Source organism: Cyrtonyx montezumae, unplaced genomic scaffold (genome assembly GCF_038088225.1).
Source record: "Cyrtonyx montezumae isolate F1298 unplaced genomic scaffold, pur_monq_1.0 scaffold_20, whole genome shotgun sequence".
Lineage (NCBI taxonomy): Eukaryota > Metazoa > Chordata > Aves > Galliformes > Odontophoridae > Cyrtonyx > Cyrtonyx montezumae.
Window position 1 is genome coordinate 8,705,758 of NW_027071937.1, and position 22,872 is coordinate 8,728,629.

At 50.1% G+C, this 22,872-nt stretch overlaps 1 protein-coding gene across 2 annotated transcripts in view; it reads left to right on the top strand.

The window, feature by feature from the left end:
• Positions 1-22,872, top strand: part of RGS3 (regulator of G protein signaling 3) — a 67,426-nt gene that overhangs the window by 6,873 nt on the left and 37,681 nt on the right. Inside the window, exons 3-15 of one of the 2 annotated variants that reach the window (XM_065737687.1) lie at positions 735-785; positions 2,507-2,565; positions 3,132-3,226; positions 4,058-4,126; positions 4,782-4,842; positions 6,492-6,582; positions 7,173-7,240; positions 11,077-11,158; positions 11,891-11,996; positions 12,232-12,571; positions 13,016-13,055; positions 16,664-16,854; positions 18,231-18,314. In XM_065737687.1, coding sequence (XP_065593759.1) covers positions 735-785; positions 2,507-2,565; positions 3,132-3,226; positions 4,058-4,126; positions 4,782-4,842; positions 6,492-6,582; positions 7,173-7,240; positions 11,077-11,158; positions 11,891-11,996; positions 12,232-12,571; positions 13,016-13,055; positions 16,664-16,854; positions 18,231-18,314 — 1,337 coding nt within the window. Of the gene's footprint in view, positions 1-734; positions 786-2,506; positions 2,566-3,131; positions 3,227-4,057; positions 4,127-4,781; positions 4,843-6,491; positions 6,583-7,172; positions 7,241-8,707; positions 8,888-11,076; positions 11,159-11,890; positions 11,997-12,231; positions 12,572-13,015; positions 13,056-16,663; positions 16,855-18,230; positions 18,315-22,872 lie in introns of those variants that run through there. The other variant, XM_065737688.1, reaches the window with a different exon arrangement.

Consider the following 22,872-nt stretch of genomic DNA (forward strand, 5'->3'; position numbering starts at 1 on the left):
GTTGTATTTCATTCACATTGCTCCCTGAGGCTCTCCTCTCCCTCCCTGATGGTGCTGATGTGCCTGGAGCCAGGCACAGCCCTGGGCTGCCTGGATCCTGCTTGGTGGCTCAACAGTGGAGGGTCTGCAGGCAGTGCAGCACAGCACATGGCAGCTCCCAGCCTTGTTCACGATCTGAAAGCTATTAGGTGTTAAAAAGGTGACTGAAAGCAGACTTTTAATTCTAGGTTAGGGCAGGTGTTGACTCCTGGTTTTTGGAGGTTTGCCTGTCTGCTCACCAGTCCATGCTGCCTTGGGGCCCTAGGAAATACAGCACTGTGGAGCTCAGAGGAGGGGAAGAGGAGGCTGAATGTAGGCTGAGGGGGCTTTGTACATGCAGCATACATCAGCAAGGCCCACTTCCCTTCTGCTGAATTCATCCAGCTGCAACCCGTTGGTGTTCCCCCTTCCTTTGTGCTTTGGGTTTGTGCCAAAAGCTTACTGCACACTGGAAAAACAGTATTAATTTTTACCTGGAAAGTTTTGGTGTCTAAAGATGTCCTTGGTAGCAGATATCCCCCCCCCCCCTTCCCCACCCCTTTTCCCATCTCCCTGAGCAATGCCCGTATGCTTGGAGTGGAGAGGCAGGACGGTTTTGGCCCTGTGCATGGGGAGCATGAGGTCCTCCTGCTGTGAATGCTAGTGGCACCATGAGGGTCCTGCCTCCTCACTGTCTCTCCTCTCTGTTCCCCCAGGCCAGCTGAAGCTGTCTATTGAGGTGCAGGACCGCTCCCTGGTGCTGCATGGTGAGTATTGCCCTAGGGTGTGTGGAGAGGTGACCCCAGAGCCATGGGGTACATGTGATGGGTACAGCACTGCCATCCCATCCTTCATGTTCCTTCAGATCCAGGGGGCAGCATTGTGGTGGCTGCTGGGAACAGTGCTGTGAGTAGGGCAGCTCTCTGTTCTAGTGTTGAACCAAAATTTCTGGAGGCTCTTCATTTCCAGGTGGCCCCAATGTGCTTTGTATTCCAGTTAGATCAAGGTTTTATTTCACTCTATGTGAAGAGAAAAAAAGACAAAGATGTAGTTTGAAAAAGAAAATCTGAAATGCTTTGTTTCTGAGATGTCTTACACTGGCCAAAAAACGTTTGCCAAGATTTCCAAATGGTTCAATTCAAACACTGAACATCAGAAAAACTTCAAAAATGCATCTGACTTGGTCCTGGATGGCAGTGCTGTTCCTCACACCATGACATGTTTCATTCTCTTGGGGACTGGCACTTACCTGTAGGTGGTAAGGAGAGCTGTGCAGTACCTGGGGATCCAGACCTGAGGCCCAGGAGTTGTGGCACTGCCACTCTGCTGGCAGGCATTGAGTCAACATAAGTGTCAGACCCAACTTTTTACTTGGGAAATGACCTGACTGGGGACACCTATGGGACTCACTAGGGTGTTTGGGTTTTCTGGCACAGAACTTGCCTTGCTGGGGTCTTGTCAGGGCTTTGGGATAAATAAATGGTTGTAGGCTTAAGGAAAAAGCTGTTGATTTGAAGTGGAGTAAAAATCTCCCTGTGAGCAAAGCAGGCTCATTTTGGCCTTGGAGTTAAACTCTATAGAACAAGAAGTACCTGGGGTTCCCGGCAACTTTAGGGGTGACTGTGCCAGACACCTGTGCAGAAGGGATGGAAACGGATTTTTTCTTAAGCAAAATTCCACTTTCCAGCCCAGCCTCATCCCTGCCTGTTTCTGATGAGATGGAGGCATGGGGAACAGCTGAGCCATGCTCAGCCCCTCGTCTTCTCCAGTTGCTCCCCTTTTCCAGCTGTGCAGGGAAGCTTTGTACAGAAACAACAGTAGGAAAGTATATTTGCTTTTTTTCCACCCCAACACCTTTAAACCCAAAGGTAATTCTCATTGGGCCTGTCCTGGAGGAACCTTGTGAACAGCTTCATAGGGAAGCAGAGGGTCCTGCAGAGCTTTTTTCTCCTTGTGCACCATGCTTTCTGCCAGGATAACCTCACTTGTTAGGGCCACACTTCCTGCTCTGACAAAGGCAGGGGCACTGCTACCTTGCTGTACAGTTAGAGGTGAGCTCAGCCTCACTCCAGCAGCCTGTCCTCTACTATCTGGGCTCTGCTGCATAGATGTTGCCTCCAGCTCCTGCCTGGGAAGGACAGGGTCCTCTGTTATCACTGGGACAAAGCCAAGACCCCACTGGTGGGGCTGCCATCAGGGCGTGGCCAGGGATATTTTACATGATGATGCATTTGGCTCTAGGGCAGAGAGCACAGTGCAGAGTGAAGTCAGGTAGATGAAATGCTGTTTGCCATCCGGATGCTGCACTGCATCTGCTGCCAACCTCACCCACAGATGCCAGTATTTGTAACAGGGTTGTCATAAAGAAAAACACGGTGGAACCCCTCCCCTGTTTGAGCTGCTAGGGAGGTGTGCAGGGTCCTGCAGGGAGGGTTATGCAGTTGCCTTCATGATGCTTTGGTGCCCAACTGCTTTGTTTCCTTTCTAGTCATGGAAGCAAAAGGTCTGATGGGGACAGAGTACTGTCCGTGCAACTCTTATGTGAAGGTAAGTTCTTCCTGCTCTCTTGGGGCTTTGGTGTTGGTTATTCCAAGCATGACCCCTTCTGTTTTCTCCTTGGTCTCCTCTACCCTGCCCTGGCTGAGCTGCATGTGGGGAAATGTCTGGTATTGTGGCTAGGCTCTTGGCTTTGTTGGCATGGTGCCTGCTTGGAGCCAGAAAAGCAAAGGAGAGCCCCTGAGAGAGGGGCTATGAGAGCCATTTAGGGGTGTCAGCATCCCACTGGGCAACCAAGGGAGCAGTGCCCTGAGCTGTCCTATGGTGTGTGCAGTGCAGCAAGTATCTCCTCTGTGAGCGGGCTGTGAGAGTCCGACCAGCACCATTTGCATGAACCGGTCCCTGATATTCTGCTGTTTTCCTTCCACCACCCTCTGTAGAGTTTTTTAATGCGACTGCTTGACATACATAAGGTAATGTAATCCAAACTACCTGTGACATAGGCTCAGCCAGACCTTTGAGGCTCATCCACCCATAGCAGTGGCTGCACTGCTCTCCTGTACTGGTGCTGAGTGTTTCTCTGAGGTGGCTGATGAGCTGCTTGCTTCCCCATGCAGATGTCAATTGTGCCAGATGCCGACTGGAAATGCAGACAGAAAACAAAGACTGTGCCAGACAGCAAAAACCCAGTCTTCCACGAGCACTTTGTCTTGTGAGTACAATAGAGCAGAGGTGGCTCTGTCTTATGCCCCAGCTCCCACAGAGCAGTGGGGAAACAGTGGTCACTGTCCTGGGGTGCCCTCTGAAAGCCAAGATGATGTGTTTGCTTTTACATTATGATCTGTAATAAATATGCATCATGCATGAGCTGCTCTGCTGCTGAGATGAGGAGTGACAGGCATTATTCTGCTGTTTTTTTATAGCTGTCTTGAACTTTTGGGCAGAGCTCATAATGCTGTCACCACACAATGTGCCAGTGGTATTCCTGCGTAGTTGGACACTCTTGCTGGGCAGGAGTTGAGCAAACACACTCAATTTCCTTGCACCTGCAGTAGTAGAGAGCCAGTGTGGAACAGAAAGGTAAAAGGATTTCCTACAGCTCCAGTATGTCACTGCATGGGGAAAGAGCTGTATGGCATGGAATGTTTCAGTAGAGCTCCTCACTGCCAGCAAACATGTCTGTCAGACCTCATTCCTCGTTCAGCATTTAATCTGGGTCAGAATGGTTGTTTCATAGCACGCATGATTCCTTGCTGCTCATATTTGTCCATTTCTGTTGGATGTGTCCTTTTACACGATTCCTCCTTAGAGCACTGGAACAGTGCTGCAGCACTTGCCCGGGGGAGGTCTCGTCCCTTTGGTGCAGTTTGTCAGGAATGAGTACATCGGTGCAGCAGAGCCGCGCTGGAGGAACGCCTGCTGGGGTGATGCTGCAGGGCTCATGCAGGGAGTGGAGAATACCTGGCTTTGAGGAGAGCAGGCAGCCCATGCTGAGCTCTGCTGGATACAGCATGCTGATGGGCTGCCCCTCTGCTTCTTGCAGCGTGGTAAGGGAGGAGGATGAACAGAAACGTCTCCTGGTCACAGTCTGGAATCAAGAGAGAGATTGCAGGTATGGGGCTTCCACACTGTGTTTTGATCTCTTTAGCACAGAGCTGTCACTGCGGTGAACCTGCCCTCTGCTCTGGCCACCCCATGTGAGCTCCTTGAGAGCATGTCCTGGCACCAGGGCTGCTGCACACAGGAGGCTGCTGCACACAATTCAGGCTGCTCCATGTGCAGACTGCTGAAGAGGAAACCTGGCCCTTACCATCCTCTATCTGCAGTGCTGCTTGGTGACAGTCAGGAAGGCCAGCCTTTAACATTTCCATCTGTCCTGCTGTTTGGAGCTTGAGGCCAGGAATCTCCCCTATCTCCTGGGGTGATGCAGGGAAGAGAAAAGCACAGCAGTCCGGACTTCAGCACCTCATAAATGGTGCTACCTGCTCAGGCAAGTGGCTGCTGGCTCCTAGGCCAAGCTCATGTCAGCATCGGGGAGATGACCGGGATGTTGCAGCCCAGCTCCTTCCTGCTCCTGCTGCAGCCAAAATGTATGGTTACATCACATTTGCTCCAAGCTTGGAGGGAGGAGCATGTCCTGGGCATGGCCCAGCTCTCGGTGTGGGCAGGGATATCTTTGTGAACCCTACAAAGGGGTACAGGTGGGGAAATGGTCCTCACAGGTGGGGTCGTGTAGTGTGCACTGATGGTCTCTGACTCTCTTGCAGGCAGAGCAAACTGATTGGGTGCATGAGCTTTGGTGTGAAGTCCCTCCTGACCCTGGACAAGGTACCTCCATCTGGAGTGCTGTGTGTGGGATTGGGACGAGCAGGTGGGTGTAGTAAACTCTTAGGGCAGGAGCAGGGAGAAGCTGGCTATTTGCACCAAGAGGAAGAGGGACTTCGAAGGTATCAAGGGACCTGCCAGTACAGAGCCACTGTGAGCTGACATGAGTGCCACTGCTGAAGGCAGGGTGGGGAGTGGCGGAGGGGTCCTGAATCAGGAGGTTGACACTCCTTTCAGTGAGGACACACTCAGCAGCACCTGTGGGCGCAGAGATGCGACTCCTGTGAGTGCTGTGTAGGGATGGGAAATGGGACCAGCCTTACCCAACCTGCTAGTACCTGTGGCATTTGTCCAATGGCGTCTGGGTGGTAACCAAGGAATGATGAGGACACACTCCTTCAAAGAGGATTCTGCCTCTATCCCTGCACTCAGCAGACAGGGCTGTACAGCCGAGGTGAGTGTGGGGTGGGCAAATGTAGGGGTGTCTACACCTGAGGGTATTCCTGGCGGCAGCAGTGCTGCAGGGTGCCTCTGTGCCAGGCCACATCCCTGCTCCTGCAGGTCCATCCCTGCTGCTGCCCCAGCCTGGCTGCTGCTGGGTAATACAGCTCTCACATAGCTGGCTTTGCCTTTCTGAAGGAGGCTGCAAGGCTGCTGCTGTGAATGGCCTCTGCTAATCCACTGAAAAACTGAAAGCTTCCATCCTAGCAATTGGCAATTGGGGATTTTGTCCCTGGGCAGCCCAGACCAGGTGCTGGCACATCAGACAGGCTGGAAGGGCTTTGAGGAGTGTTCACAAATCACCTGAGGTGTGGACATCTGCTGGCTAGCAAGAGGTTAAGAGGAGCTGTTTGTTTCAGTTATGTGCAGTGAGGGTAAGACAAATGATATGCAGTGGTGGTTTTTTGTTTTGTTTTGTTTTTTGATAGCAGTGAGAGTAATTAGAGCAGCTCTGAACTGCAGCTGCCCCCAGGAACAGCTTCTGCTCTGGTCATACTTACCTCTCGCCCCCCATCCCTTACTCTCAGACTTTGGCCGTGAGCTTCACAAGTTCTCACTGCAGGAATCATCCCTGCACACAGTCCCATGGTACCTTACTCTCACAGGGATAGAAAGAGGATATGGGGAATCCGTGGTTTTTCTAGGACCCCATTTGGGTCTGGAAGGGGCTGGCCCAGCCTCCTGGGCTATGTTGTGCTGCTGCTCTGCAGTTTCCTCATTGTGGATTTAAAGCATAAGTTTTTTTTTTTTTAATGGACCCCATCTTCTCTGGTCTTCGTGGTTCCTGCAGTCCCCACCTGATTCCTGGGGTTGGGATGTTTTGTTTTCTGTCTTCTGCTGACAGCCCAGAAAGTAATGGAAGATGATGGTTCCTGGATTGGATGTCCTGCATAGGTGGGATAGGGCAGAGGGAGCTCTGATGTGGGGTGCTCAGCACTGCTGGAGGTTGATGTGGTCTCCCTGCTCTGCAAGCACTGTGTGGATGGTTCTACTTGGGTCCATGTCTCCTACAAGAAGTGCTCCAGGGCAGCCTCTGTGCTTTGGCCAGGACAACTCCTGCAGCAGGACCTCTGGAGCTTTGGGCAACCAGACTGAGTTATATGAGATGGAGAACCTGCCCTAGCACTGAGAGCTTCTTTCTCCCCATGCAGGAGATAAGCGGCTGGTACTACCTCCTTGGGGAGGATCTGGGCAGGACCAAGCACTTGAAGGTTGCTGCACGGCGGCTGAAGAAGAGCAGAGGTGCGTCACCTTCCAGAATAACCTGGGAAGGGTTGGCATGGTGTGGGAGGGGAGCTAAACTCATGTCTATCCCTGCTATGGTGTGGAGCAGCCCCCAGCCCTATGGATTCTATGTCCCCACAGTAGCTGTAATGGTCAGTGGGATCAGTGTGATGGGCATCGTGGGCAGTTTGGCAGGCCCTGCATGGGCACTGAGCTCTACCCTTTGCCCCTTGCTCATGCTTTGCTTTGGGCTCACCGTAGGCCCCCAGCTTTGCAGCTGCCTCTCTCCTTCGGGCTGATGTCATGGCTGGGCTCTGGTACCTAGGGCTGTGTTGGACTTCTTCTTCTGCCTTGGTCTGTTTGCCACAACACTGAAGTGTTCAGGGGAGGTTGTGGTGGGGATAACAGGGAGAGGGAGCAATGCCCATGTAAATGTGCAGCCCCTCTCACAGCTGCCATCGTGTGGGACAGCCCCGGCCTGGGGGTGGTGACCCCTAACATATAATGATCTTATTGGTGGTGTGTGGATATGGTGTGGAGGGAGAGCGGCTGTCAGGAGCTGTGTGCTGTTGGGCTGATGTACCTTTGTTTTTCCTTTTTTCCTTAAGAGCTGGCGCTGGGAGGTCAGAGTGCAGCCTGTGAGAGCCAGGACATTGCAAACATGAGGCAGCTGAAGGTGGGTAGGCCGGGCTTCGTCCTGCCAGCAACGCGTGGTCTGGGGCTGGGGCTGGAAGCAGCACAGCCCATGTGCAGGGATTTAGATGAGCGGGAGGCACAGAGTGTTAGTGAGCACAGTGCTGAGGTGGGAGCTGTGTCAGTTTCCCTGTAGACGCTGTGGCTTTGCAAGCAATTCATGTTCCCAACCCAAGGAGGCAATGGAGGTAGTAATCCCAGTTTCTCCCTGTTGCTGAATGGGGACCTCCTGTTTGTCCAGGACAGTACCACAGAGACCAAGTAGCAGACTCTGAGTGGGAGTGATGGGAACAAGGAGCAATGGGCTGGACTTGGCTGGCTGCCTGCAGGGCAGTGTCTGTCCCTGGCCGGCTCCACGTCGCCGTGCACGGGTGCGTCTGCTCCCCTCCTCCTTCTGGGGCTGTTTGCTCTGGGAAGGGAAAGGCTCTTGGTGGAGCCTTAGTGATTTATAGGAGAGGCAAGGATGGGAAATGGGAACGCAAACACATGGCCTGCATCGGAAATCGGGCTTGGCCGTCCCTGTGATTTATCTGTGCTGAATTCCGCTTTGCTGCTTCTCTCAGCTGCGTTTTCAGTTATTTGTTTTAAAGCGTAGGACTGAGCAAGACAAACAAAGCCAGCACCCCTCTCCTCCCTTCCTCTGCAGTGCTGCTGCTGACTGCAAAGGCGGTGGCTGGGGCAGATGGCTCTCCCTCTGTGGATGCAGTGCCATGGGGACACTGTGCCCACAGCAGCTCCAATGGCCTAGCAGGGAGCTGGCTCACAGGAAGCACCGGAGCCCCTCTCCTCCTTCTGTGGCCATCCCTTGCTCTGGAAAGGGGCCCGGTGCTTCAGCTTCTCCTTTCCATCTCTATGTTAGGAGCTTTCTCCGAGAAGCCTTGCTGCAGGGTGCAGAGCTCCCCAGTGCTGCCCTGTGCCCTGCTGTCTGGGCTCAGAGTTTGTCTTTAATTTTGTGATTACACCACAGGTACAGTTCAGCTGAGCTCTGATCCCACTCCATGAGCACAAAGCATCGGGACATGTTTTTCCTTCGGGTCTGCGCTTCCAAAAACAAACTATTTTTTCATTTTTAATGAAAAAAAATAAGCCCCTTTCAGTCGCCCTCCCCGAGTGTCAGCAGTGTAAGCCGGCCCTCGAACGAGGCCGGGCCCGCGCGGTCGGTGCCTGTGAAGCACCGCTCGGACATCCTCCGAGTGTTTGTGAGAACGTCGCAGCAACAAAGTGCTCCGTGCGGCCGAAGAATGCCGCGGGAACAAAAGCCACATCAACAGAGCAGGGACCAGGGAATGCTAACTAGTTGACAGGAATTTTAATATAAAACTCCCTCTCTTCCTTGTCGCTTGGGGTTTTCAGGAAGCCCTCTGGCTTATCGTAAAGCGGCATACAGCGCAGACAGGGGCCGGGAAGGTGAAAGGTGGCTTCCTGCCATTCTTCTCTGGAGCTGGGTTCCCATGGGCGGTCATGCCAGTTTGACTGGGGTTTGTTCCTCGCTGGTGCAAGACGAGGAGATCGGGAGCACGGCCGCTTCGGGACGCTGCGTTTTCATGGGCTGAGGGCGAGGTTAGGGGCTGCAGCCATGAACCGCTTCAATGGACTCTGCAAGGTGTGCTCGGAGCGGAGATACCGGCAGGTCTGTGCCTCTTGGGTCGCCGTGCTGTCTGAGTGTCCGTGGGCTTTGGGCTGTGAGTGCACTGCTGATCTGCTGTTGTTTTTAAATGGTGATATTAGGAATAGAAGGAAAGTGTCATCAGGTGGGTGTCTGACTCCTTGCTGCACACGGCTGCAGTGTGTAAGTGGGAATGGAGGAGGGAGAGTTCTTACTGAGTAACTTTGGGTGCAGCTCAGCAGCTGGCTGTAAAAGTGCTCAGCTGGAGGATGCTTCTGTTTACTGCACATAGACACAGGGTCAGCTCTCTGGCAGGTGGCTGCGATCTCTTTTTAAGTTATTTTAACTGAAATTTGTATGGGAATGAAGCATTACTTGAAGCTGGCCACAACCAAAGGTGACCAGTGCAGCTTGCTGTGTTGTGCACGAGCTGGCACGGGCTCTCAGATGCTCTCAGTGTGCAGCTTTGGTAGGAGGTTTGCTGGTGCAGGTCCTGGTCTCCTGCACATTGGAACAGTTTTTCCACCAGGATCTCCACTGGGGCTCCCAGCTCATGGTCAGCATTTCTTTGTGCTGCTGTGTTCATCTTGCATGCCATGGTATAGCTGCTGTGGGGGTTGCAGGGAGAATTAGCTTAATTAGAAATGCCTGCTGCTTGTCAGGGCTGTAGTGATTGTCTCTTGCAGGCATGCTCCTCTGCTTTGCACTTATGGCAGTGATGACTTGCAACCTTCATCTTCTCAATTCTCTATTTTGGCAATTTCTGCTGCACCTTCCAACAAAGCTATGAGCACAGTGAGCCTGTGCCCACTGTGGGCTGGAGCCTTGTACCATCATCACTCATCTTCTAGCTTAGATCAGATGCTCATATTTGTTAGTCCTGTGCTGAGTGGCAAAAATGGATGCTGAGCTCACTACTAACCCCACGGTGGTGGGTGCTGAGGAAAGCAAAGCATTGGCAGTGGGAAGCAGTGCTGTTGGCACAGGGAAGGCAGCAGATAAGAGTCAGGAGCTGGAGTAGGAGAAGTGGGAGTCCTATTGGTGTGGGGAAAATTTCTGGTTGGGGGTGGACTACTAGGGGAGATGTTGGGCTGTCAGGGCTGGTGGCATTCTTCAGAGCTTGGGCCCCCAGGCATTGTTTTTAAGGTGTGAGATTGGTTTGAAGGTGCAGAGCCACAAGCAGTCTATTTCCCTATTTGAGAATACAACAACCTCCAGAAACAACAACAACAACAAAATCAGTGTGGTGGGACTGGACCTATGTACCTGATCCTGCCAGGGAAAAAGCTTTGTCTCTGGAAACCTTTTTACTTCTTTATTTTTTATTTTTGCAGAGCAATCAAACAGGGACAGGGAGCATAGAAAGGAAAGCTCACTGGGTTTGCCCTCATGCTGAAAAGGAGTGTGGAAGCAGTTCTTGGCTGCTTCAGCTGGATTCTCCTCTCTTTTTGTTCTCAAAATAGCGTAGGTCACACATGTCAGATTTTTTTATTTTCTCTGTCAGTAGAACAGGAATCCTGACAAATGTCTTGAGGATAATCAGGTATTTGCAAGAACCATCGTGCTGAGTTGCTGCTGGAAACCAACATAAAAAAAATAAATACAATTTTATTAATAACCTAATTGTTTCTAGAATCAGGAGGAGAAATGAGCCTAGATCAACACAGCATCCATCCTGTTCAAGCTCATTGAGAGAAACATACCTCAGCTAATGGAGTGATGCACGCCCCAGCTGGTGCCTGGCAGGCTGAGGTTCTCACGGCTTCCCCTGGAGCAGAGGAGTGCTGCTATTTGTGTATTGCCCCACTGGGGAGGAAATGTTGAAGTGGCTTGCTAGGAGGAGCTGTGCTATGAGTAAGCATCAGAGCCAAGTTGCCAGGTTTTCCTTTCTAGTGTCTTACGCTTGCAGGGGTTGTGAACAAGGACTTAACATGTGCTTGGTAAATGCTCACCTTGTGTCATTCATCTCTGCTGGCCTTGGGCTTGATTTCACATAGTTTTTCAGTGCCCTTTTCATCCTCTTGGCTGCAGAACAGGAGAGAGCCATTGTCAGTGGGGCTCACAGATTTCATTGGAGCAGTTCCTCTGGGCTCTGCAGCTGCTTTTAGAAATGCTGTGTACCTCTCAGTGTGTGGGTGAAACAAGGGATGCTCACTGACCACATGCAGTAGGTGCTTTCCTATTGAAAAAGTGACCCTGGTGTCTCTTTTCAGATTACAATCCCTCGAGGAAGTGATGGCTTTGGCTTCACAATCTGCTGTGACTCTCCAGTCCGTGTGCAGGCAGTGGACTCTGGTAAGAGATCAGCTCAATTTTATCCCTCTTAATTATTTCTCTTTTCCCTCTCAGAAGGACAGAGGCTGCTGCATTATTATTTTGGTGCTGAATTGCAGTGATATGCAGAGATTTTTTTCCCTCTTCAATGTGTGAACTATCTGGCTGGTTGGGAGACCTATGGAAAGCACGTGGGGGAGCAAGACTGGCACAAGAGGGAGCAGAATTCCCTGATTGCCTGAATAGATCCTCCTGGTGTGAGCCTCCAGATGGATTCAGCATCTCTGTTATCCCACTGCACCAGAAAATCTCCCTGACTTCCCATGTTGGACTATTGGCAGTGTCCTTTCTGGGAGAAGCAGTATGTTTGGAGCACAGACCAGAAGCAGAGATCCATCTGTTCACATCCTGGAGCACCAACACATAAATGATGCATTCGTTTATATCTAATTCCATGTGTTATTTATGTAATGTGTATTTAACACAGCAAACTGCTGAGGAAAACACTGCACTCAGACACTGTGAAATTGGACTTAACAGATTTCAGTCAGTTCCTCAGTGATACATTCAAGATGATACATACAGCCCTTAAAGTAAAAAAGAGCCTTAGCTCTGTTAGGGGAAACAGTAGGGTTTTGAACGAGGGAGTGGTGCAGGCTTTGAAGCCGTGCTATGTGGGTGTCCCTTAGGACTGGTGTTCTCAGCCCTGTGTCCAGCAGGTGTCTGACACTCACCCATCTCTTCTCCCCATAGGTGGCCCAGCAGAAAAGGCCGGTCTGCAGCAGCTTGACACAGTGCTGCAGCTGAACGAGCAGCCCGTGGAGCATTGGAAGTGCGTGGAGCTGGCACACGAAATCCGGTGAGCACTCACCAAAGCGTCAGTGCAGGGGTGTGGGAGGAACATCCTGAGGGAGCCCAGGGCAGCAGGAACTTGGTGTGGCTGCAGAAAGGGGAAGGGTTTGGGGGATGTGGGAAACTGGGAAAGGAGTCTTTGGAGGGGAAGTAGAAAGGATGCCGGGACTGGTAAGCTGGCTGTCCGAAGGCCTCAGTACCCACTGCTCTGGTTCTGAATTGCCCCATACCATCTCTTCCAGGAACTGTCCCACGGAGATCATCCTGCTGGTCTGGAGGCTTGTCCCACAGGTCAAGTCTGGACCCGATGGCATGATCCGCCGCTCGTCCTGCAAGTCTGCCTATGACCTGCAGTCCCCTCCCAACAAGAGGGAGAAAAACAGCACTGTGCCTCTGCGGCCTGAGCAGCGTCGGAGCTGCCACGTGCTGTATGATGGGAGCGATGGGCTGGTGCTGAACGGCTGGGAGAGGTACACGGAGATCGGCAAGAGGGGCCAGAACACCATGCCCCCTCTGTCCCATGTGCCCTCTGCTGCTGACCAGAACTACATCATCCTTGCACCTCTGAACCCAGGGAGTCAGGTAGGGCTGCCTCCAGCCCCACACTCACGTTACTGCACGAGGTGATGGCTGTGCTTGCTGCTTTCTGACGCTACCCAGGCTTCAGACTTCTCAGGCATCATCTCTAAAGGTTTGCTAGGGCACATGCTGTGTTTCTAAGCTGGAGCTGTGTCCCCAGGTGACCTTTCTATTTCTAAAGCATTTACCTTTAAGGCTGCAGAGCCATGGTGAACGAGCTGCTGCTTTCTCCCAGGGCTCATGCAGGGGGTGGGAGGATGGAAAGTGTTTCCACTATGCAAGTTGCAGCACAAACTACTTCTTTCATGTTCTGATAGTAATAGGGCAAAGATGCTTTTCACCTCTGGCTTTGCTGAGTTTGGCACTCTGAAATTTGCTGCTTGTTTTTGTGAAGTCTGCCTTGAGCCTTCCTCAGGTGGCTGTTCCTTTCTGGGTTGTGTCTTGCAGCTGCTGAGGCCTGTGTACCAGGAGAACAATGCTACTGAGGGTAAGTTGCTGATGTGGAGAAAACATTGCTCAGAGCACCCGGCAGAGCCAGACACAGCCTATCCAGTGCCAGCAATCCTTGCTCCTAGCCCAACAACCAAGTCCCTCATGTTCTGAGGACGGTGGCTCTTGGCAGTGTCACCTTTCCACTTTCTGGATCAAACATAAAAGCAAGAACCCTGCCACTGAGGCCCGAGGAGAGCACAGCTGCTGATGTCATTGCCTCATGGTGAGGTCTCTGGGAGCTCATGGGACGGCTGGGAAATGTAGGTTGGTGATAGGAACTTTCCACTGGGGGATGAGAAAAGCTTGAAGTGTGAAAGTGGTAAATATTTATGATGTTGCAGATCCCCACATTTCTGTGGGTCTGTCTGTGGTATGTTTCCTTTCTCAGGCCGTATGCAACAGCTGAGGGTGCTAACATTGTGCATCTCTGCCTTGCAATTGATTTTATTAGTAGTAAGTAAGGATGGCCATGAGTTGAATTTATGCAAAGAGCAGTTTGGGTTGAAGTGCAGGGTTTGGAAAATGCTCATTTCTTGGGTTTCTGATGGTCTCCGGACTAGCTCTCCTTGAAAATCTGTAGAAGAATTAACATTTTCTGCAGTGGATCTGCTGGGTCCCCCTGGAAAAGTGGGTACAGGTAGACTTGCAGGAAGAGCAGGGCTGGAGGTAGCCACATGAATCCTGGCTGTGGGACAGAGAGCAGAGGCCAACACAAGGTCTTACTGAGTTGAGGTATCAACAAATGACTGCCACTCAGCATGAGAAACCAGGGGCAGAAACAACCCAGGAGCCTGGCTGTTCTTTAAAGAAATGGCAGTTTTCAGCATGCTCAGATCCATATAGAAACACCTCTGGCCTGCTCCTTGGTTTGGGAGCTGCGGGAGGCAGCACTTGTGCTCTGATCTGTTAGGATGCCCTTGGGGGTTAGCTGTGTGTCCTGGCAGAGCTGAGCTCCTGGCTATAGTCTCACAGGAAGGAGTCTCTCACTCAGCTCTCCCTTTCTGGTGCAGGCACAGCTATCAGTGCCATTTTCAGCTAGAAAATGCTCTTTATTCTGTAAAGGTTGGGCAGTGCTCAGGAGCGGTGAAGTGTGGGGCTGGCAAAGCCTTGATGGGGACGTGAGGGAAGTGTGTGGGGCTTGGTGTGAGGCCTTGGTGGCTGGATGGCCCCAGCCCTGCAGCTGTGCAGCTGGGTGGATGCAGCTTCAGGGACTGTTCTGTGCTGGGATAGCTGCAGCTCTTCCCTGCTGAGCTGAGCTGAGCTGCGGGGACTTGTTCTTACAGAAGGTATAATTTGAAAGACTCCAATTTCTTCCCAGTATGATTTTTAATGATTATTTTCAGTTTATTCAAAGATAAATCTTCAGAGAGAGGAATGCAGTGGTTAACCTGAGCAGAACAGAGGTAGACAGTAATGATGATGCTTCAGTGTCAGCTTGCAGAAGATGGATCTTGTGATGGTGGTGGACGTTTCAAATGAAAGAAGTTGATTTAGGGATAAGAGGGAAAGCAAACTCTGCATGGCCCAGACAGATTGTATCTGTCCCGTGTTGGGCTGTCTCTCATGCTTTGATTTTTATCTGGCAGCACAACCATGAGAAAGGGGAAAGAGAAAATATCGGAATTATTGCTCTTAGAGGTGGAAACAACATTCCAGGTCATGAGAACCCACCCCCCCAAAAGCAAGCAGTGAGAGCAAACAGCAAACAGCCAGACTGAGTTGCCAGCAGAGCACAGTTTGGCTCTGCTGGTGTTTATCTGAAAGTAAATGTGCTGCTTCCTAACACTTAATGGAACATGTAATGTTGGGTAGGTTCATGTGTTTGCTTTGGACCAGACCCTATCTGCTCTGCTCCATGTTTTGAAGTGTTTTAGCCCATTCTGCTCAGGAAGTTAGGGGTATTTGTTGTGGTGCAAAGGCAGAAAGCACCTCTCTGAAAGCTGCTGTGGTAGGAACAGAAGGACATGGGGCTGGGAGCTGGAGGAGGGATGCTCACAATAGCTGAGCTGGGTCACTCCTCTAACATGGCCCTGAGACGCTGCTGTGTGTAAGAGTCCTGGGCTGATGCTGCAGCTTCTCTCCAGGTCTGTGTGTTGGATCTGAGCTGCTTTGGTTCATCACCTTTAGGAGGGAAAAGGTACTTTGTTGGAGCATGAATGTTTGGTTAGAGAGGCATCCAATTTCCATTGGATTGGAGCTTAAAGACAGAGCACAGGTGACTTGAGTGTGCTAAGTGACAAAATGCTGGTGGAAACTTTCTAGATGTATTCTAAGATTGTGAGCAAAGGGCTTAGAAACTCAAACAGCAACGAGCAGCAGCAGTGGGGGAAGGAAGGACTCACCCAAGCAGCAACTAGCAGGGAACAAGGATAATCCATAACGCATTTAATCACGGAACTGTTATTTATGTTAGAGATTCTGGGACCAGTGTGATGTGCCACCCAGTGCCACCTGGCTTTGAGCAGTGCAGGCTGGCAGTGTGGCTGTGGGAGCTACCATTGGCTTGCTGGGAGAAGTGGAAGCTGTGCTTGCTCAGCTGAGGCTGTGTCACACTGCTTCTGTGTAATCCTTCCTTTGAATGAAGATAACAGCTCTTTGCGGTGGAGTGGGACAGAGTGAAAATCCAGTCAGGCTGCTTGGGCTTCCTCCAGCACCAAAATACGGTGCTGAAAACTGTGGAGGATGATGTGCCAGCCTCATGCCTAGTGAGGTCATCCTTTGTAAATCCCCCCCTCCACAGCTGAGTAACCATCATCTCCCTGCAGGCAATTTGGAAGGACACGGGTAAGTCCCATGCTCATGAGGGTGTTTATCACTTCTGTTTTTTCTCCAGTCTAAACGCCTTCTGAAAACGGTGATTAAAAGCATCAGCTCATCCCCATGATGTCACATTCCTGCACTCTGTGAAATCCCATGTCCCCAATTCAGTACAGGCACGATCTGTAGATAAAAACGTCCCAGGGTTTAAATTTCTAGTGTTTCACTTCCACCCTGAATTAGCCATGGATGGTTTTACCCCGGCTGGAAAGGGATTAGCCACGGTTTGGTGGTGAGGGCAGCAGTTTCCTGATGGGGGATCCTCCTTTTTGCTTGTGTGATTTGAGAAAAAACAGTTAAGGTGCTTGGGGTTCTGCGTTTCTTGTTTTGTACACTCAGTACTGCATCAGTAGATGGGTGTAATCACACCACATCTTTCTCTGAAGTACTGCACTGTATTCATAAATTGTGCAGCACATCCAAACACAGGAAGGCGTGCTGGCCTGCAGTGGGGGCGGCTCTGACGTTTGGGTTTTGTCTGTCTGTCTTCTGCTGTTGGGTGAAGTCCTGGGCCCAGCAAGAAGGTAGCTCTGAATTGTGCAGAAACATCAAAGGACATCTCATTTTGCATTAGGAGAAATGAACTCAGTGCTGTTATTTCATGAATCCCTGAGAGACCTTGATAGCAGAGTGATGAATGTTCCTGTAGCTCCGGGCTCCAGCTATTCCTCTTGGGCTCTTGGTGCCCTCCTCCAGCCTGAGGCAGGAGCTGCTCTGGCAGTGTGCAGAAGCTCTGCGGGAGCTCTCCTAATTCTCTCTGTATTGCTGCTTCCTCTCTTGCTCCAGGAAATGGATGCAAAGGGAAATCACACACAGGGTCTGGGAGAAAATCCAGGCTGATGAAGACTGTGCAGACAATGAAGAACTATGGGAACTACCAGAACTGCACTATCGTGAGGCCACACATCCCACACTCCAGCTATGGCACATATGTGACTCTGGCTCCCAAAGTGCTGGTGTTCCCTGTCTTTGTGCAGGTAAGCGTGGCTGCACGTGGTGTGGTATGGATCTGATGCACAGCACAGAGCTTGCTGCTGTCCTTGGCTCCTTGCTGCCATGCCAGCTGGTTGCCTTTCTCAGTGCATGAGGTCCTCAGGCTGGCTGGACTCAGTTCCAGGTGCTTTCTTTAAAGGAGTTGTGTTATGCCCAAGAGATACTTTGTTGGATTTCCCCTTTTCAGCTTTCCAGGCTGGTTCTTGGGTGCTTGCTTGAATCAGGAGAAGGCATCCCAGTTTCCAGGCTTCAGCAAGCAGCTTTGTATAACTGCAGATCAATATGGGTTCTTCATGCTGTTTATCAGTGTATGGATGAACATTTTATAGTCTGCTTGGTGACCTGCACTAGAAGTACCAACAGGGATCCAGAGAAGTGTCCTGACAGGATACTCTCACTCCTCAGTTACACAAATGATTCTCTTAAAATTACACCTAGTTTGGTGTCTTCCATTTTTGTTCTTCACAGGGCCAGAACCCCAGCTGGTCTCATCTGACTCTGATCACGTTACTGATGAATACAGCATCTCTGAGGCTGTGGGAAGCTGTCAGCTCTCCTGTTAGCAGCTTGGACCATTTTCTGTAGGCTCAAACCAGTGATATCTGCACATTTGTTGCCCATGGCCATGCGCACCATTTGTATGTCAGCAGGAGCACAATTAGTACTCTGGGCTCCACGCCTCTGCAAAAATTGTAACTTGGACTGAACCTGGGCTGTTTCTGCCACTTCAGGAGCTGGTTCTCCTGCTTTGTGGTCTCATAGTGCACTGCTCCTGTGGTGGGTACCTGTACCCTGCCTGCAGGTTGTGCTGCTCGATAGGATATCTAACAGCTACTACTGCCAACACGCTCCTGGTATTCTCTCTTGTTAAATGGGACACCCTGGAGGTGCTGACTGCAGAGCAGAATGTGACGTGAGGAAGGACAGAGGCCTTATATTTGCTTAAACTTGCTGTGAAAGCAATGCACAGAATCACATAGCAAGTATTCTGTCCGAGGGATGTGAGAATCTAACAGGTTGCAGCTGTGGTTGTGCTTCCTCTGCACAGCACCCATAACCCATGTGGTGCAGAGCAGTTAACGTGCCGAGAAGCAAGCGGACTTGCCTTTTTATTGTCTATTGTCTTTTTATAGATGAGCCTGACATAGCTGTTAAATGTAAGCTTTTCTTTTGTTTGCATAGCTGGGCTGCAGACTTCTGTATTTGTGAGTGCAGTGCAGGGTGTCTTCTCCCTGGATGAGTTACAGCTTAAAGTGAAGACAAAGTGGGTTTGGTGGGCGGAAAGTTTTTCTGGCAAACCACACTTCCAGTGGAAGGTTTGACTGTTTCTTTTTTTTCTTTCTTTCCATTTCAAATGTAGCCCTTAGATCTTTGTAACCCAGCCCGCACTCTGCTTCTGTCAGAGGAGCTGCTTCTCCATGAGAGCAGAAGCAGAACCATCCAGGTAAGGCTATTTCCCTGCTGCCTGAGCTTTCTAAACTATCTTTTCTGCAGATTCATATGGTAGATGGAGAAGGGGAATGAATTACCTTGCTGAACTTTTATTAGTACGATGGTTGGAAAGAATTCGTAGTCAGTTTATGCTGGGATAAACTAAATGTCAGCGCTTTATATTATTTTAGTTTATTTATTTTGCTCTAAATCAATTTTTCTTTGTGCTCCTGAAGGAGAAAATGCACATGACGATCATGTGGCAGATTCAGAAAGAGGGAATTTAAGAATATTTTGTGCCAGTGCAGAGATCTAGCCATAGAATGCATATGGGGCTTTTTTTAGAAGTTTAGCTCCTGAGAGTCCTGTCCAAGATCCTCTCCACTGTGTTATTTCAACTTCTTTTCTGCAGTGCAAGGAGTTGATCTAGAGGACCTTTAAATGTCCCTTCCAATGGTTCTATGATTCTGTGCTATCGGAGAGAGATTAAAAATCTGGGGAAACACCTAAGCTTTGTTTATGTGCTGAACCCGTGTATGTGACTGCTTTCAACAGCCAGACAAGCTGAGTTTGTAATGTTCTGTGTCCATTTTCTGTTGGCTTTGCTTATATCCAGCAGTGTAGTCTGTAAACTGGAATTTGGGACAGAAGCGTGTCATGGATTGGCATGGTGCACTGGGAGCCAGAACAGCTCACTTGGGCATTGCTGAGCAGTGCTGGGCAGTGACAGTATCTTTTGGCACATTGTCACTGAATCTCACTACTGTACAGAACACATGTGTTTTGAATTTAGTTGGGCTGAACAGTGTGTCATCTTCACAGAGCCGCAGAGGAACTGTCATTTGAGTAACTTAGTTTCTGTGTGATGCTTTCTGGGTGGCTGACAGCAGAATCCCAGAAACAATCATGTTGCTGGCCTGTAGAAAGCTGTTCAAGACTGTGCTAAGGGACTTTCCTCGCTGGCTTTCAGCATGTAATTCATCCTTTATTTTGTCTTGATTAATTTCTTCTGCTAAAGTACACAAAGAATTGTATCACCCATCAGGAAACTTGTCACTGATTCGTAAATAAAACTCTTCCCCTGCCTGTCCTGCTGCTCTTTGCTCATCAGGGTCTTCAGGGTGTGTGCACAAATGAAAACAGTTGAAACGCATGGCTGTGTAACACAGTGGTGCTGTGATGGTTGGAAGTACGGTGACCCTGTGTACAGGATCCTTCTCCTAAATGGGATTGTGTTCCTCACCTTCAGGTCAGACTCAGAGGTCTGTAAAAGCAGCTGACTGTAAACTAATTCTGAGTAACTAATGCCATTTTCAGTCTGGGTGAAATGTGTTTGTATGTCCAAGGATGTTCGAAGGCAGGTGAAGCAGAGTCTCGGGGTGATCGTGTTTGGAGATGGTGTGCTGCTCTGTTGCCCAATGGTTAGCTGCTTTGGAGACCCAGCTGTGGATGCATTAGCAGGATGCCTCAGGGAAAGGGCTCTGTTTGCTAATGATGCCCTAAGGATGAGCATGCAGCTGGGAAGAGGATTTCCCAGTTGGAGCTGCTGCCAGGAAGGATCAGGATGCTGTACACTGGCCAGAAGCACTAGACAGCCTCTGAGAATGGCAGTGCCTTGAGGCTGTTATATCTGTGCACTCCTGACAGAGGGGCAAGGAAAGAGTATGTGACTAAGTGCAGTGACATAAATAAAAGCTGTGAGTAGAACAAGAATGTGGCAGACTGCTTTGGGAAGCAGAAGCCTTTCCTTCAGTGTGAACCCAGGTGTGGTGCTGGGCCTGGTATTGCCAGAAGCCAACACCTGTAGGAATCAATGTCGGGACATCAGCCGTGTTGCTGGGGAATGACTGCCTCCTGTGAGCAGTGTATCACTCACAGCTTCACCTCAGGGTGAAGCAGAGCTTCAAGAAATTGGTGTGTGCTTCTCTGGAAAGCTGGAGACCTCCCTTCTCCTGCGGAGCAAGGATGTCTGCTTTACTCATGACAGGCTGTGGGATAAACTTCTGAGGCCAGCAAGACCTGAAGTGGCCTGGCTACACTGGAATTTCCCTGGTGCAGAAGGACTCTTAGTTCCCTTTTCACTGGACTTGAGCTTGCAACCACTCCTCCCTTCTCTGCTGTTTTGTTTCTGATGAGTCCTTTCTTCCTTGCTCCTTGTGACTTTCCATTTCCCACTGCTTTTCCCTTGTAGCCTCTCAAATTGGACTCCTACACTTCTCAGGACTACCTTCTGCATCTCGTTCTTCTTTGCCCAAGTCGCTGAAGAAAGGCCAGGTGCAGGGGCTAGAAGTTGAGATCCTGTATCATTTTTATTTTTTAAACCAGAATCTTTTCTCTGTGGTAATTTTCATGTCTGGCAGTGCATCCTTGTCACTGAACAAACCCTCTCCCATCTCCTAAAGGAGGCAACCTGTCTCTCTGAAGGCTTGCCAGGATCTGTCCTTTCTCTGACCTTACCTCTGGGGCAGTCCTTATTCAGGCCTTAATCACATCCTGTCTAGACTTTGTTCCAATTCCCATTTTTATGGTGTTCTGAAATCCCTTCAGCCTGCAGAGTGCCAGAGGAACCAACGCAATGCAGACAACTACGTGCAATGTTTGGATGCAGGCTTCGTCCTTTTTGGTGCTTTCTGCAGTGCACCTGGAGGCAATTTTCCAACCCCTTAAGGAACCTTCACAGTGTAGGTCACACTCAGCCCCTTTTCACCTCTCTGTTTGCCATCCTGGCAGGGTCTGTAGGTCAGGACAGCCCTTCCTAGAACCCTGGAGAACAGGGACTGGAATGCCTAAGGTCTTCTGTCCCAAGTGCTGAATGAAAATTCATGGCACTCTGGCTGGATTTGCCAGCTCCCAGTTTCAATGGGTGGCTGGTTTGACCTACACAGTGGGTTAACTAAAACCCTGCTCTCTGGCACAGATGTTTCATGATCTGTTTTTAGAGAGTTTCATTTGGGTGAGAAACCAGAAACTTGCACTTACCTCCTACCTCCACTGCACTAGTTCCTCTCACTCTGTCCTTTTTTTTCCACTGCCTCTTTATGTTCTCATCTCTGTCATTTCTGAATCAGGTGATATCATTTCCTCATCTGCAGAGCAACACTTACGCTGGTGCTTGAGTGTGTGCATGCGACCCTTCGGGTCCTTAGATTCTGTTAAACTGAGCTGAGGTTCCACGTTGACAGCTGGAGCCTGCACCATGGATCTGCTTTTGGCAAGTGTGGTCTTGTGTCTTCATCAAAGTCTAGCTGAGCATGCGAGCTCCTTGCTGAGTATCTAACCCCCTTGCCAATAAGCTTGACAGTAAAAATGCATGAGGTGGTAAAAGTGTCTTAAGCATATTATGGGTTAATAGACAGTTGGGATGTCTTAGAAGGAGAACATGCATTTAGAATGGACCCATTCCAGAAGTCAAACCAGGAGCAATAGAGCATCCTTAGGGAGTTAGGGCTGCAGTGTGGAAAGCAGTGGCCCAGAGGCTTTGCCATGTCTCTGTGGATGATAAAGATTCCCTGACCTGGGAAGCTAGTGCCTGTTTCCAAAGCTCTGTGCCTGGCAAGCCTGCACCTACTCCCTCTGCAAAGCTTAGACCACTTCTGAGGTTGGACAGTGACTCTGACAAATGCCAGCATACTAAGCTTGTGGAAGCTTGATGATTTTTGTTCTTGGGCTCCTAATCCCGTGGTCTCTGTGAAAACCAAGTGAATAACTGCCACTGTGAAGCTGCAGCCCAGAAAGTTGTGACTTTGGAGCATGTGATTAGGGGAGCAGCACATACAAGTGTCTGTGTGTTTGCATGTGGGGAGCTATGTTCTCTGTGGTCTGATGAGACCAGCAGTGATGTCTGCTTCCTAGAGCATGGGCTCATAGGAGCGTTATGAAGATAAGTGTGTATCTGGAAAATCTGAGAAAAATTAGAGAGTTTCATCCATTTAACTCAACCCATCAGATAGGGACACACAAACTTCATATTGTTCTAACTGGGCTTTCACTTTGAGATTGCACCCATTTCTGCTGGAGCAGGTCCCAGAGCTGATAAATGTATGCAAAATGTGTGTGGATCAGATGTGTGTTCAAGATATTTGGGTTTGCTCTGGCCAGACTTCAGTCTCTTTACAGTGATGCAGGCAATCACTGCCATGTTCTTTTTTGGCATCTCACAGCTCTTTTGGAGATCTGCCTCTGCTTCTCTTTGCTCTGTCTGTTTTGCTGGGCATGGCTACGAAACCACAGCAAGAGAAGAGAGAGATGTCTCAGGAGGCAGCCTGGCTCAGCGGGCAGGGTCTGTGTGCCCCGTCCTGAGGTGGCTCTGCTAATACACTGCTGCAGTGATAAGTGCCAGCTCCTCCCTGCTGTAACCCCACTGGCAATAGCTTGCTGTGCATAGGTGTGCAAACTGGACAGGGGTGACTATTCACAATATAACAATAGTTATATTAACTATTAAACTTGAATGCAGAGGTACTTTGGTTGCAAGGCTTAATTGGCAGGCACCGTTTCATCACGGTTTTGTTACTTGATGAGGCATGGTGATGACCTTCCTTCAGCAGGGCTCTGTGATCTTCTGTTCTCAT